The following is a 16,187-nucleotide window of genomic DNA, read 5'->3' as shown; positions in this document are numbered from 1 at the left end:
GGTTCTTCTCCATTCAACTTCTGGGTCTCCAAATTGTCCACATGGCCAGAGCTTGCCCTGTATGCCTTAGAGGTGCTGGCCTGCCCTGTAGCCAGTGTACTCTCTGAACGTGTATTCAGCACGGCAGGAGGCGTCATTACAGACAGACGCAGCAGCCTGTCCACAGCCAACATGGACAAGCTCACGTTTATTAAAATGAACCAGGCTTGGATCCCTCAGGACTTGTCTGTACCTTGTGCAGAATAGACAATTCTAACAGCCTCAACCGTCCATCCTTGTACTCAAGTGCGCTTATTCCTTTTTTTTTTTTTTTTATGTGTCCCAATATTTTGGGGGATATCCCTATGTAAAAATGCAAAATAACACACATATGTGTTGGCTACCTATTCCTCCTTCGCCACCGCTTCCACTTAGACTGCCACGTCACGTGAGCCTACACGGCCACATCCACCCATTCACCGCCTCCTTAACCTCTGACTCCTACATCATTCCTAATTTTTTTTTTAAGGTCTTTTATGTTTTTTTAATTAATATCCCTATCCACATTTGTTTGCAGAGCATTTGCCATGCTCTTAAGCACATTTTGCTGCCTTTTGTAGCCCTCTAGCTCTTGCCATGACATTATTACAGCCATTTTAGTGCTCAAAACCCAACCCAAATTTTTTTTTTCAAGTTCTGCCGAACCCGAACATCCAGGTGTCTGCTCAACTCTATCTGTCAGCAGATTTGTAGTTATGAAACTGGCTGACCTGTTACATGAGCTGAAGGTATTGGTGTTGGTCCCATGTTCATATGTGACAGCATTGCTCAGAAAAATGAAGCTTAAATATATGCAAATTATCCTCTAGGAGCAATGGGGGCATTGCCTTTACACCTAGAGACTCAGCTCTCTCTGTATTTGCCATGCCCTCTGCACTTTTATTGACAGGGCCAGGCAGTGAAAATGTCATCACACCTGGCTCTGACTTCTTCTAAAGTCAATCAAAGTGCAGAGGGTGTGACAGTTACAGAGAGAGATGCCTCTAGGTGTAATGGCAACTCCCCTGTTGCTCCTAAAGGCTCATTTACATACATTAAAACATCATTTTTTTAAGCAACATATAAACATGGCACCAACACAGATGCCTTTTGCTGCAAAGTACACAAGCAACAGGTCAGCCAGTTTCATAGCTACAAATCTGCTGACAGATGCCCTTTAATGAGCACACTGATGAGAGTGCTGAAAATCCCTGTGAAGTGCTAAATGATTTTTGGAGGCCATCTTTTTAAAAATTTGTAGAGGTCCAAGCTCTAGTTAACTACTAGTTAATTGTGTGAATTTTTTCCTTCAGTAAACATTTTTTCTCTAGACCAACTTATAAATGGTATATTATATCATATAATACTGTAGTAGAGATTGATAACACGTATACCTTATGCCATTCTCCATCATTCACTCTTTGAGGCACCATTGTGGTAGTGTCTCCACTTCCCAGGTCATATCTAAAGTGTGCCATTCCTTCTTTAATCTGAATTGTGGCAAAATCAGCATGGTTGATTCGAGCCATGTAGAAGATCAAGCCTGAATCTGCCTTAGTGCGAAGCTCAAGTTCTATTGATAGGCTGCAAGTATATAAAGGTATCGTAAAACCATTGGAAAAACAATAAATTTAAACATTTGAGTTGATTTTTTAATAATGTATTTTTGATACAGAGTTTGTCCAGGAAAATTTGTTTGCTTTTATTTCCCAGAAACAGTGCAACTTCTGTCTCTGTCTAGTAGTCAGCTGAATGGTGCTGCTTCTGGAAAAATAATGAGAAACTCTTTTTTCTGATCTGGGAACAGATTAATCAAATCAACAAAGAACATGACTTACGTGTTTTTCACTTTGGTATCATCAAATGCAAATGCCATGTGGCTGTTTTTGGAGAGGCCAAACTGCTTTCCTCCTTGTATAACTTCTGGTCTTATGTTGGCCGCACAACCCTTAAAGGAACAAGTCAGATCTACATTGAATTCTATATGCATTTTTTAAATTGCACAATTGTCAAGGGAATCCTTCACCAGCGACCTCCCTATCAAATTGTTTGTATAGTCGAATGGTGGTTCACCTAATTAAAATGCTATTTTTCTTTTGTAAATTTGAGGTTCTTATCGCGAGTTATGATACTTTTTTTTATCCCCTTACCGATGTCTGCTGTACGTGTCCAGAAGTCGGGTCTTTAAAGATAGCGACTGCTCCACAGAGGAGTGTTTGCCATAGCGGGTGGGTTTTTGCTGTTTCACACAGCAGACACCCGTAGCGTAGCTAATTTCTGCCATTGCCGATAATGCTGATCTCAGACATTTAACCCCTCAGATGTCATGGTCCACTGTGACCATGGCAAATGAGGTGGCCCTCCCTGGGAGCGATCGGGGGAGCCATTTGTTCCTTGTGATAGCCTTGGTCCCTCTGAAGGATACCAGGCCATAACAGCAGTAAGCAGGTGGCAGAGCTCCATAGGAACATAGTGCAAATCAAATGGTCTAACAATTGCTTGTTAAAGTCACCTTAAAGCACTTAAAATATGTGAAAAAAAAGTGAAAAAAAAGTTTAAAAAAATCAAAAAATATATGAAAATTCAATATACCCTTTTCCCAATAGTAATAATAAACACGCAGTGTTCGGCCAAACTCCGTGATGTGACGAGCATAGCGATGCTCGAGCAGAACTGGTGTTTGGCCGTGCATGCACAATAAACACTAGAAATGACTGATCTCCCTTGCAAAAAATTCCCCACAATACTCCCTAGATGTAAATATAAAAAGTTATGGGGGTCAGAATATGGAGATGCAAAGCAAAAATCATTAAAACACAAGAAAAACTATATAAATGTGGTATCGCTGTTATTGTACTGACCTGGAGAATGACTGGAACAAGTCAGTTTGACTACATATGGAATGCTGTAAAAACAAAACTATGGCAGAATTGTGCTTTTTTCCCTATTTTACCCCATTTGGGATTTTTTTTTTTACTTCCCACTACATCATTTGCTGTACTAAATGGTGCCATTAGAAAGTACTGTACAACTTGTCCAACAAAAAAAACAAGCACTCATACAGCTATGTGAATGTAAAAAAAAAAAAAAGGTATGGCTCTGGGAAGGCAAGAGGTAAAAAATAAAAATGCAAAACCAGAAAATCCAAGGGGTTAATATGCAAATTAGACCTTTGGTGCAATGAGGGAATCATCATTGCTCTTGCTGTACCCAAGCTTTACTAATTTCTTTGGCCAGCCCCTCTATTGCTGCCTTTCCACTGCCTGGCCCTGTCAATCAAAACAGCCAGGGTAGGGCTGGCTACAGAAAGGAGTGGAGTTTGGGTGCAAGAGCAATGGTGACACCCTTGTTGTACTAAAGATATAGTTTGCATATTAAGAATAAGTATCATAATGTGAACAGATCCTTAGATCAACAAAAGAAAATGAGCTTTTAATCAAGTAAACTACAGCTATGTGTCTATGTAAACAGTTGGATATAGAGGATGCTGGTGACAGACTCCCTTTTATAAAACTTTGTTGTTTTAGGGTCCATTCACACGTTCGTAGCGTGTTTTGCGAATCCGCAAAACACGGACAGCGGCAATCTGCGTTCCGCATTTAGCGGACAGCACATTGCCGGCACTAATAGAATATGCCTATTCTTCTTCGCAATTGCGGACAAGAATAGGACATGTTCTATTTTTTTCAGGAACGGAATTGAGGACCCGGAATTGCGGATCCGCAATTCCGGATCCGGGCAGTACGTCGTGCGGACCCATGGAAATGAATGGGTCTGCAATTCCGTTCCACAAAATGCGGAACAGAATTGCGGACGTGTGAATGGACCCTTGAAGAAAGAGTAGAAATATTAGATATATACAGTATACAGTTTGCGTTTTCTACTTTGCAAAATACCATCCCTACTATAATGTGTAAACTACTCCTAAACAGTATGGCTGGGCTCACACACTACAATTGACAAAGATCTAACAATGATAAACTTTAAATTTGAGTTTTTCTGAAGATATTAAAATTTTTTAGTTGCCAAATTAAAGGGGTTTGTTGAACAATTAAATCTTAAAACTCTGGTTTAGATCACACAAAATATAATGGATTTTCAATAAGAATAATTTTACAGCATATTTCTATGTGTAGATATAGCTATTATATACTTGCCATGGTGCCCATTGGTGTTCCGTGGACTCTCTCAGGGAACATTCACATAATTTGCTAAATACTGACAAGAAGAATCTACTACAATCTTACCAATTGTAAGAATCACCTGCCCCTGGGTGGTAGGACTCAGCTACTGAACATGTGAGACCACTGACCATTGACATATTAGGCAGACTTTTCGCTTAGGCCCTTATACGATGAATGATTTTCCCTGTTTGCAATCATCAGTGTTCATATCAGCAATGATAAAACACTGTGATGGGTCAGGTCAGCTAGAACAATGATGAATCCTATGTCGCTGCTCTTGTAATTGGAATATATTTTTAGCCAATGCTTTTTATTCATAGATTGTGACATGCAAAGGACAACGGCTTTCTAACTTTGAGTATCGATTCCCTTTTCTGTCAATTTCATAGAAACACAAGTAACTGCAAAAAGTGCAGAAATATTCAAGCAAATTTGGAAATGGAGTGCTTGTTGTTTAGAAGACCAATCAGATCATATGCTCTAATGTCAAATTATTTTATTTGTTCAACACCCTAAATATTATAAGCTATATACAATTAACTATCGAGCTAATAAATTAAATGTGATCCAAACATGTCAGATAATTGCACCCTAATGCATTACTAAGATTTTGTGATTTTTGTTTTGTTCATTACATTGCTATTTACCATACCTTTTGGTTATAGGGATACAAAATATGTGGATGTTTTTGAGGTTTATTCAAAGGTTTTTGGTTTTAGGGCTCATGAACATGGCCATAACTGTTTTTGCGATTAGCAAATTGCAGATCCATGAAACGTGTGTGTTCCGCGTTTTGCGGAACGGAATATCCTGCCCTCTATAGAACTGTCCTATCCTTGTCCATAAAACGGACAAGGATAGGACATGTTCTATTTTTTTGTGGGGCCATGGAACAGACATACGGATGCAGACAGCACATGGTGTGCTGTCCGCATCTTTTGTGGCCCCATTGAAGTGAATGGGTCTGCTTTCGACTAGTAAAAAATGCGGATCAGATGCAGACTATAATTATGTTTATTGTGCAAAACTTTTACTTTTGAGCACCACATTTTAATTTCTAAAATGTATTCTCTAGATGGTAGTATATGTTCGTAATATCTAAAGTTTGCTCTTAATCTGACCAAATCGCCAAGTTTGGCCAATATACATTAGATGTATATCAGTTAAATTTGACAATTTTAGTGAGACCAGCTGACCATCAATTGTACATGGTGAGGCAGAAGTCTTGGGACATAAGGATTCAGTTGCTGGATTTCAACATGCCTGATCCTTTTTTTCTCAAGAAAAAAAAGCCAAGCCCTGTATAGGGTGAATTGGGTGAGATAGCTGTTGGCTAACCAGGTGATAGTCCATCAAGAACAGGGCTGTTTCTAGGACTGGGAGAGGGTGTGATGGCATGGGGCACCACCTTGGTACCTCAAGGGGAGTGTGCCAAGCAGACACTAAGTAATCAGCACCTTCATTGTGGAAGCACTCGTCTCTCACTATTCCACTGTGTTGTTGTCCTCAGGACGGCAATACAGTTGATTGTTGTGGAGGGGTATGGGAATGCCTGTTGCTTATCAGAGACTGACGCAGGTGGCACAATGAAATCATAATTGCACTAACTGATCCGGGCAGCATACAGCTCAGGGCACAGCCGGTATAGGCCTGTGTCATGCCTCGCATCACAGACAGCTGCATGGAGGTAAGTATTATTTTTATGTGGCAGCATGCTGTTCGGCCACTTTGCGGGGCATAATCATAACTGGGGGAAGCACTATTGGAGCATTAAAAGGAGGAAGTTTTTGTACTGGTACACATTATAAGGGGCCTTTTTGTACTGGCACACATGGGGCTTTTTTTTTATAGTGGCACACGTAAAGGGGCAGTTTTTGTCACTCACATAAAGAGGGGTACTAAAGGGATATTGGTTCTACTGAGGACACTAAATAGGAAAAAAATTTTACTGCCTCAAATAAGGGGCATTTTTGGGCTAGCACATATAAGGGGAATAGTTGTACTGGCACACATAAGGGGGCATTTTTGTACTGGCCAGGATTATGAGGAGGTATTTTTTTACTGACACACATGAGGGAGGATTTTTTTTTGTACTGGCACACATTATAAGGGGCATTTTTTGCACTGGAACACATTATTAGGGGACATTTATTGTACTTGCACAAATTATCTGTAGCATTTATTGGGACTTTTCAGGGCACTCTTACGGTGGGGCCCCCTGGCACAGTATCAGCTTAATTATTTTGGGGGGTATCACCATTACTCTCAGATTTGGTTGGCACTGTTATTTTTGAGGGCAGTGTATGGAAATAATTATTGAACGGGGCATTATCTGTGTTGTTAAATATTTTTATGGGTACTATCTGTTTCTGCAGTAAAATATTGGGGAGCACAGCAGGCAAAGTGTAGGGACTGGCAAAAAAGGGTGTTCAGAAGGTAGGGACCATGATAGAACTAAGATGTCTGTGTGTGTCAAACTCGCATTTCCAACATGGCGGTATGTGTACTTCCTGTTACCCGGATGTGGCTGATTGTGAGATTGTTTTCATGTGATATGGGGAGGGGATTGGTAGATATTTAAACCCAGCTGGTGTGCGTATGCAACATGCCCCCTGGAGAAAGCAAGACCGAAACGTACATTGGGGAAGCGGAGGTGGCACACCAGCATTGCGGTCAGTTTTTTCTTGTTGCTTTAATGTTGTTTCCTGGTGTATTGTGGATCTGCTATTCCAATTATGCTGCACATGCCAGGGATTTATGTGCTTATTTATATGGATGGACTTATGTCTGCCTAAATTTGTGTACGGAGAAGGGTGGGTTCCTATTTGTTTGTAGGCCCCAACCCCGCTATAATCAATTACCTGTGATGAGCATTTGAGTACGACCACACTTGGAGTACATGGTACTTGGTGTACCGATTAGTGGTGGAGTTAGTGTGTCAAACTCTGTAGAGACAAGATATGACTGAAAGAAATTAACATGGTGGTCTGTTCTGAATTGAAAAGATGAGGAAAGAGAATGTCTACAGCAGAGGAGACATCACTGGATGTAATATGTATGTGGTGTATTCTCATGTATGTTTGGTAGTGTGCAATGTAATTTAAATAGTAACTGTAATCCATTATTAGTTCTTATGTGGTGTCTGTCTTTTTGACAGGAAAATTAGTGTTGCAGGCTGCTGTTAAATCTGAAGAAACTGCTGACAGAGGCTTAGAACATAGCCCGGGGGTGGTTATAGTGCAGCTTTTCCAGTTCTTGGGGAAATTATAGGTTGTTACTCAGCTTTTCTACATTTTGAGGGGCAATATAGGTGTCAGAAAGCTTTCCCAGCCCTATAGGTTGTCACTCAGCTTTCCCAGTTCATTGGGGAGGAGGGGGGGGGGGGATTGTAGGTTGTCATTTAGCTTTCCCTGTTCTTGGGGGTGGTGTGGTGATTAAAAGTTGTCACTTAGATTTTAGCTTTCCTGGTTCTTGAGGGGGGACCTCATAGCTGGTAGGTGGTCCCCTCCAGCAGTGTATCGCATTATTCAAATATAGAGGGTGAAATCCTGAAATTCCTGCACTTGCCTTGCTTTTTTATGTTTGCCCTGTTGGCCATTTTTGCCTAGAAATAGCTTGAACAGGTATCTCATATGTATGGCCAGCCTTACAAAACAGCACTGGGGCTATAAATGTAATTCACACAGAATAATAAGAACCATTTCCCTAACATAGATTGTGGTGCCCAAGAACTTAAATGGATTTGGTCAGAGATTTTTCCAGTGCTAACCGTTATTAGTACTTATTGTGTAACTGTCAATTGCAACCAACATCCTGGTGGTTATCATTTGACAAGGAAGTGGTGTCTATCTGGCTGTTTTTAAGCAAAGCAATTTTTTGAAAATAATGTTATATAATCATGCTCTCTAATATGAAAAATATGTTGTTGCATATCGTATTTTATCCCTATAAGATGCACCCCCCCCCCCCAAAGTGGGGAGAAAATGTCAATGGGTCCTATGGGGAGAATATTAATGATAAGTGCTCTAGGACCGAGAGAGGGGTAATACTAATGGAAGTGTTCATTAGTACAGGAGAATCGGAAAGTCGTGAATGCGGCACTCCCATGGCTCTGTACTCGCTGCTTCCTGGTTTTTCTTAGCCGCTCACTGTGCTGTGACTGTGCACAGCGTCAGGACATCAGCGCTCTGTGCATGTCAGGTCACATCACAGCACACAACAGGAAGAACTAGAAGATTGTGGATGTGATGAGCGGCAGTGGCAGTGGTAAGTTAATTGCTACATATTTTAAATGTCAGCTCTGAGCCTGGGAGTCTGATCTGAGGTCTTCTTGGGGGTCATTCACATTGGGTTCTGATCTGAGGTCTGCTTGGGGGGTCATCCACATTGGGGCTCTGATTTGAGGTCTGCTTGGGGGTCATTTTCACATTGAGGGTCTGAATGGGGGGGTCTTATTCACATTGGAGTTGTGATCTGAGGTCTTACTGGGGGTATTATGAACATTGAGGGTCTGAGCTGAGGTCTGGTTGTGGGTTTAATTAACCCTTCATGACCGGACCCAAAAAAGGTCTGAATGTTTTGTGAACGTGGTGGTTTAGTGACTGTAGCTTTTTTTTTTTTTTTTTTTTATAGCTTTTTATTTCGTAAATATTAAAAATGACGCAAAAATTAATTATTGCAATGGGTTCCCTATTTTTGTGACGATCGTTTTCATATGTAACATATATAGGTTTGAGCGAACGGGGCAACTATGGTGACGGTTTCTGTTAGTAACTGCATTTTTTACTAATTATTATTATTTATTTATTTATTTTTGGCACATAATGTGTCCCCCAGGAGGTCATACATTATTATTTTTTCCACAGGAGCCCCAGTTACAGGGGAAAACAGCCTCCGTAGTGGTTTTACACACAGGCAGAGCTGATCATGGTCTCCTTAGACCCTGAAGCTCTGCTCCTGCCCCTGCCCCAGACACCCACGGCGATCACGTGACTGCCGGGACTAACAGAAGAAGCAGCTCTGCCGCTTCCTGCTCTCCACCATGAGCTCAGATACCACTCTCCTGCCTCCACAGGAGAAGGCAGAAGCTGTAATAAACAGCTCCTGTCTTCTCCTCAGGGTCCCTGCTGTGTCTGTCAGCTGGGACCTGACCTGCGCTTGCTAGATTGCAGGAGCAGGAGCTTTAATCCCAGCGCTGATCAGCACTGGGATTAAAGTGCTGCCTGCATGTGTATACGTTCTAACTGCACGTATATGTGCAGATAGGACATATATACATACTGGTCAGTTAAGGGGTTAACATTGGAGGTCTGAGCTGAGGTCTGATTAACATAGGGGCTATGAGCCTAGGTGCGTCTTATTGACAGGTGTATCTTATAGGGTGACAAATATGATATATTCAAAAGATAACATGCTGGCAGCCACTACTAGAGGGAGCCTACAACATACCTGCATATCCTTATGCATTTAACTCAATACTAAGTCATTATGCAGTAGGCTTTAGCTTACCCTGACAGCAGTTAGGTAGCATATTGTTTTGTTAAATCTATAGTATGTTTGGGGTTCTGTATAAGAAAATACTGTTGCTCTGAATAGTTTAAAGGCATATTAGGAAGGGAATCAGCACAGAAATTTGAAGCTATTTGGCATTCAACGCCAGGCAATCAACTTTAAACATGTCCAGATCCTATTCATGTTTTATGCTCTGGTTTCTATCTAGACAAGACAATGGACCTGATTTATCATGCCTTTACTCCAGAATTTTGTCTTCACGAAGTCATAAAATGAGTCTTTTGTAACTTTTTGGGTTCTCTTGCACAACAATTTTGATTCTTTTTTGCATTTTGACACCATTCACTCTAGTTTTAAAATATGGGTGGGAAAGTGGTCATGTTTAGCTATGTTGATAAGTTTGGCTCCAAAGTTATCACTGAGATTTTTTATTTAAAAAGTTTCAAAAAGAAATCTCACTCTCACTCCAGTAGGAGGGTGGAGCAGGAAAACTGGAGTAACTCTTCTAGACAAAAGTGTTAGGTTTAAGGATGAGACAAATTTATCAAACAACATGAGACATTTGATAAATGTGGAATAAAGTACTCCAACACAACTGAAGCAAAACTGACTTCAAATATTCGCCTAATGATAAATTGTATGTTCCTGATGTAAGCAGTAATCAGAAGAACCCCATTTCTGATTGAACCCCATGCCTATTGTGATTGTGTAGATTGGCAGAGACATTTTCTAGTCTGGCACACTAGGACACATTTCCATTTCTCTTGATATAGGAGACCCTGGAGGAAAATAATTGTAGGTTGAGGCAGTCCTGTCATATCCTCCATTCTGCTCTCAGTACACAGGAATAAAAGAAGAAGGAAATCGAAATGATTAGGTCTGTGTCACTGGAAAGCTAATACAGAGAAATGATAAAGAACTGTATTAAGCAGGCAAGAGGGAATGGATACCGTTGTAGAATCAAGCTCATCTGTGATATTGGCACTCTTCACTTCAGTGGTGTCAGGCTCCTACGGTGCAGCAAATAAGAGGCAAAGCAGCTGTTAGAATCGCCATACTTACAAGGCAAAGTCAACACAAGTCTAGCACTTATAAAGACAAACACGAGTAGCATTTCAGTGAATATAATGCGTTCACATTGTATTTCAATAAACACTATGAACTAATATATTTCATACACATCATTGAGTTATCTAACAGTTTACATAGAGGCATCATGATAACTAGCTGTATAAATAAGTTAAATATAAATATATAAATTTAGAAACACATTAATAAAGACTTGTGAACGCATATACTTCCAAGGCAAAAAGAGTTTTTCTTGCATGATCTCGTTTGTATCAGTTGCATTCATTTCATGTAACTTCCGGCAGACAAGTAACATTCTTAGACCAATGTCACAGGAGCCAAATATCTGCTTGTTGAATGACCTGGGGTTACACATAACTTGGGACTGGGCCACCAGAGTACCAGAGGAACTTCTGATGGGTCCAGGCCCAAACACAATAATGGATATCAAAAGCCCAGCAGCAGAGTGGGTTGCCCAGGGTACACCAGTAATATTAATTCTGGGGGCCCATTTTACAGCTACATTCTGATATCTGCTCATAGAGCGGCAGGCAGCAACAAGACGCTACAAGATGATTGATCATTGGGGTCTCTACACTGACTTCAAGAAGGTGGGTCCCAGGGGAAAGAGGATACTAACTGTCCTCCCTTTTACCCATCAGTCACCTCAGCCAACTGATGCATCTATTATAATAAACTAAGTAGTTTGATAAATAATCTACCCAGGTTTTTATATGAACATACATTGGTTGAGATGCTGTACACTGCCTATCTGTATAAGATGCAGTCACACTATTTTTCCATGTGCCACTTGTGCAAGCGGTCAGGGACTAAAGGCCCACCTTACTCAGGGGCCCACCAGGGGATTCACTTGTTCCCCTGTGGGCCTGTCTGAGCCTGCTCAGTAGAAACTAACCCTATTTTAAGTTGACATAATAGTGAGCCCATTGCATCCCAGTCTGACTCTGCTTACATAATGCAAGCAATATAAATTCAGCCCTTGTTACATTATAGCACGCATGCTGTCTACTAAAACTCATTTGCAAAATCGCCACAGTTTATGTGAATTTTAGAACAGCCAGTCGTTTCATGACAATCTAGTAATCCATAAAAAGAGATAAGTGCCAAAATAGATAAATAGAGATATTTTGTTAAAAGGTAAATTTATAAAATGATATGCAATTTTTTATTCCTCTTGGGGATATACAATTCCTCTTATAGAATCGCGAAAACATTGGAGGAAATAAAATCAATTTTTAGAGATTACTTAATGTACATGACATCACTCCATGCAAATATTAAGGGCATTCTGACCTGAAGGAAACAGGCCAAGACAATCTGGAGATTTGTGGATCCCAGGACAACCACATGGTAAGATTTTTTGGGTGGAAGGTACACCATAGGCCTTTCAACTAAACATTTGACGTTCACTAATCAACATTTGCAAGCTGAGTCTATAGGTGGTTAAAGGCAAAGTAGTATTTAGGTAAATTGTAAATATATTTTACCTGGTCTGTAAAATTGGGTACCATTACTATGTGCTGCAGTCTTAAAGATGCTGCAAAGCTGGTTAAAATGTGATATGATTCTGTGCACTTAAGTCTTGTAAAACTACATCTGTTTCTAAAAGATAAATTATGTACTTTTTAATATACAAAGTACTTACAGTTGATGAGATAGGACCTGGGATGACCTGTGGTGGTTTGGTGGCTGATTCTTGAGATCCATCTTGGTCTATGCCTCCATCTTCTTCCTGTGTAAGGCACTGTCCAATATCTGCATTCTCAAACGATACAGGTTGTGCAAAGTCTGTTGGTCTAATAGGACAAAAAGGAATATTTAAGTACAAGGATTTAGCTTATTAAAAACTAGTGCATACAACTTGCTTGTCATGTTATGTGACATGATATACTGTATATTGCCTTTAGTGTACAACACATACAACACATTTCCTTTGGAGAACAATTTAATTTAAAGCAGCTCTGTCACCAGAATCAACCCTATTAAACCAAACATACTGCCATGTTGATTAAAACTATACCTTTATTTTGTCTGATAAACAGCTGCCGAGATATCTGTGTTTTTATTTATATGCAATTGAGAAGTTCAAGCACCAGGAGAGGGGGCTGAATCCTTTGAGCACTACTTTGTAACACCCCATGTGCTCTGCACACTCCCCCTCCCCTTGATTGACAGGGCTAGACATGCTGAGGGCAGAGCTGTGTCCTAGCATCTACGTATCATATACCACACTGAGATCTGTTCAGAAATCTAATATACATATTACTGCTGTATTCACAAGCACAATATATGAATATAAAGACACCACTAATATGTGTTAGCTTCTGAGCATAGAAAAAACAGGTAAGTTGTCTGCCATTCATGTAGAAATTCGAAGTTCAGTTCCCATGAGAGATTTACATAAACTTTTTGTTCTGTTATTTTTCTCTTACTTAACCCATAATAAAAGGCTATACTATAATAAATAATATATAATCATATAATAACAATTAAAGGCCTTACTATATATTAAGATCTTTTTTTGTCTTAAAAAACTAAAGCCTATTACTGGTTTATTCACAGGTACAATACATGATTATAACGAAACCAGCAATAATTATTATAATTTTTTTAGCTTAAAAATATTATTTTCAATATGATAAGGATATATATATATGTACCATATCGATCGGCACAAAGGTAAGTTTAAAGTGGCGGTGCGCGTATCCTAGGGCTGGCGTTCCGTGAAGATAGCAGTAAAGGAGGATTGGCATTCACTGTTAGTAATAATATTACTCTGTTTATTGCCACATATTAAACTAATATGAGGCAATAAGCAGAGTAATATTATTACTAACAGCGAGTGCCGATCCTCCTTTACTGCTATGATAAGGATATAGACTTTTTATGAGTTAATTGTGGAAGAAAAAAATCTAGAAGACTTTTTCACTACTCAAACCAGGACTCTCTACATGAAAACTCAAACACTTATCACCACACTACAGCATTAACAAATATTGATGCTTGTTTTTTCATGCATATTACTGGTGTCTTTCTAATTTTTGGATGTACAAGTTTTTACAGGTGAAACATATTTTTTAACATGTGTCACAGAGATGGGTAAATTTTGCTGCATGGCCAATACCCACATTGCAAAACCGCAGTAATTTGAGGTATAATAAATCCAGTCTTGGAGCATTGGCAGCTTAAAGACCACAGTTAGGCTACTTTCACACTAGCGTTCTGCTGTCCGCTCGTGAGCTCCGTTTGAAGGGGCTCACGAGCGGAGCAGAACGCTTCCGTCCAGCCCTGATGCAGTCTGAATGGATGCGGATCCGCTCAGACTGCATCAGTCTGGCGGCGTTCAGCCTCCGCTCCGCTCGCCTCCGCACGGCCAGGCGGACAGCTGAACCCTGCTTGCAGCGTTCGGGTGTCCGCCTGGCCGTGCGGAGGCGTGCGGATCCGTCCAGACTTACAATGTAAGTCAATGGGAACGGATCCGCTTGAAGATGACACCATATGGCTCAATCTTCAAGCGGATCCGTCCCCCATTGACTTTACATTGAAAGTCTGAACGGATCCGCTCAGGCTACTTTCGCACTTAGAAATTTTTCTAAGTTATTAATGCAGACGGATCCGTACTGAACGGAGCCTCCGTCTGCATTAATATGATCGGATCCGTTCAGAACGGATCCGATCAAGCGCTAGTGTGAAAGTAGCCTAAGGCTACTTTCACACTAGCGTTCGGGGCTCCGCTTGTGAGCTCCGTTTGAAGGGGCTCACAAGCGGCTTCGAACGCATCCGTACTGCCCTAATGCATTCTGAGTGGAGGCGGATCCGCTCAGAATGCATCAGTCTGGCGGCGTTCAGCCTCCGCTCCGCTCAGCAGACGGACACCTGAACGCTGCTTGCAGCGTTCGGGTGTCCGCCTGGCCGTGCGGAGGCGAACGGATCCGTCCAGACTTACAATGTAAGTGAATGGGGACGGATCCGTTTGAAGTTGACACAGTATGGCTCAATTTTCAAACGGATCCGTCCCCCATTGACTTTCAATGTAAAGTCTGAACGGATCCGTTTGCATTATCATGAACAAAAAAAAATAAAAAATTTTTTTTTTTTTTTTTTTTTTTGTTCATGGTAATAGAAACGGATCCGTTCTGAACGGATCCAATCGTTTGCATTATAGGTGCGGATCCGTCTGTGCAGATACCAGACGGATCCGCACCAAACGCAGGTGTGAAAGTAGCCTTATGTCAAAGGGGACTTTTGAGTGGAAGTCATATAAATATGTGTATCAACAGAATATAAGTCTGCAGCCACGGACCCCAAGATCTACACATTGGGACTATATTTTGACACAGAGTATTTAACAATTGCAGAATTTTTTCAGCTCTAGTAACTTCACCTACTTGTTCAAAACAATTCAACTATACGAAAAGGTATCATCTAATTAAATGTTTCCTTCATAGAGAAACTATAACACAGCAGGATAATTTGACTAGACTGTACAAAATGTGTGTATCGTAAAGCTTACACTGCATTGATTAATAGGTCCCAAATGCATCCTTCAAATGGCGGTATGCTCTTGTAGTGGGGAAATTGTACATCAGATGGGATTCCACCTACAAAGAGCTTTTTCACACTTATGGAATAGCTAGCTGGTAATTTCAGTGTCTGGTTTCTATCCTCATCGACTTGTGCTGTTAGTATGCTGGAAAAAAAAATATAAAAGAATTAAATGAGTCAAGTGAACCAGAATATCACAGAAATACAAATGTGGGCACAGCTCATGGTTGAAGATATCACAATATGTTAGATTCAGCAGCTAAGCATACTACTACATATTTTAATCAGACCCAATCCAAAATTTGGTTCTTCTCTTATTCTCTGAGGCTGACTGCAAGAATCTTACAGCTTATGCCCTACCCCAAGAAATCAGGCTTAATCACAACATGCACAGTTTTAAGCGTTCGCTAAAAACACATCTTTTCAGGGTGGCCTATCACCTTGATCTAACCTCCCATAGCCCATTTATCATTCCCTGAAGATGAGCCTCCACTGCACCCAGAAGCTCTTTGTATATTGGCTGCTGACCAGCTCATGTGGCTTTATATCTGCTTTCCTATTCTCCCAAGATGGCTGGACTATCGTACATAACAAGCACTTCTACCTTCTGCGTCACCCCTATCCCCTCATAGATTGTAAGCTCCTGCGAGCAGGGCCCTCATTCCTCTTGTTGTAGTAATCAACTTGTCTGTTGCTATGTTATTTATGACTGTTTTTGGCGCTATATAAGTAAAGATTATTATTATTACAGCTTCCATTCTATCTGAAACTTTATGTTAATACAATTAGCATAAGAACCTGTTGAAGATTGTCTTTCGGCACAGCAGAGTATGCGATGAT

The 16,187-nt window shown here is 40.5% G+C and overlaps 1 protein-coding gene across 2 annotated transcripts in view; it reads right to left on the bottom strand.

Moving 5' to 3' along the window:
- LAMA2 (laminin subunit alpha 2) overlaps positions 1 to 16,187 on the bottom strand; it is a 1,085,231-nt gene that overhangs the window by 25,240 nt on the left and 1,043,804 nt on the right. For both annotated transcript variants that reach the window (XM_040429125.1, XM_040429126.1), the window contains 5 exons: positions 15,316 to 15,492; positions 12,448 to 12,598; positions 10,664 to 10,723; positions 1,857 to 1,966; positions 1,413 to 1,602 (listed from right to left, as the gene is read on the bottom strand). In XM_040429125.1, coding sequence (XP_040285059.1) covers positions 1,413 to 1,602; positions 1,857 to 1,966; positions 10,664 to 10,723; positions 12,448 to 12,598; positions 15,316 to 15,492 — 688 coding nt within the window. The remainder of the gene's footprint in view (positions 1 to 1,412; positions 1,603 to 1,856; positions 1,967 to 10,663; positions 10,724 to 12,447; positions 12,599 to 15,315; positions 15,493 to 16,187) is intronic.

The sequence above is a fragment of the Bufo bufo genome, chromosome 4 (assembly GCF_905171765.1).
Source record: "Bufo bufo chromosome 4, aBufBuf1.1, whole genome shotgun sequence".
In the NCBI taxonomy this organism is placed as follows: Eukaryota; Metazoa; Chordata; class Amphibia; order Anura; family Bufonidae; genus Bufo; species Bufo bufo.
The sequence above is the reverse complement of the archived record's forward strand: the minus strand, read 5'-3'. Positions and strand labels throughout refer to the sequence as shown.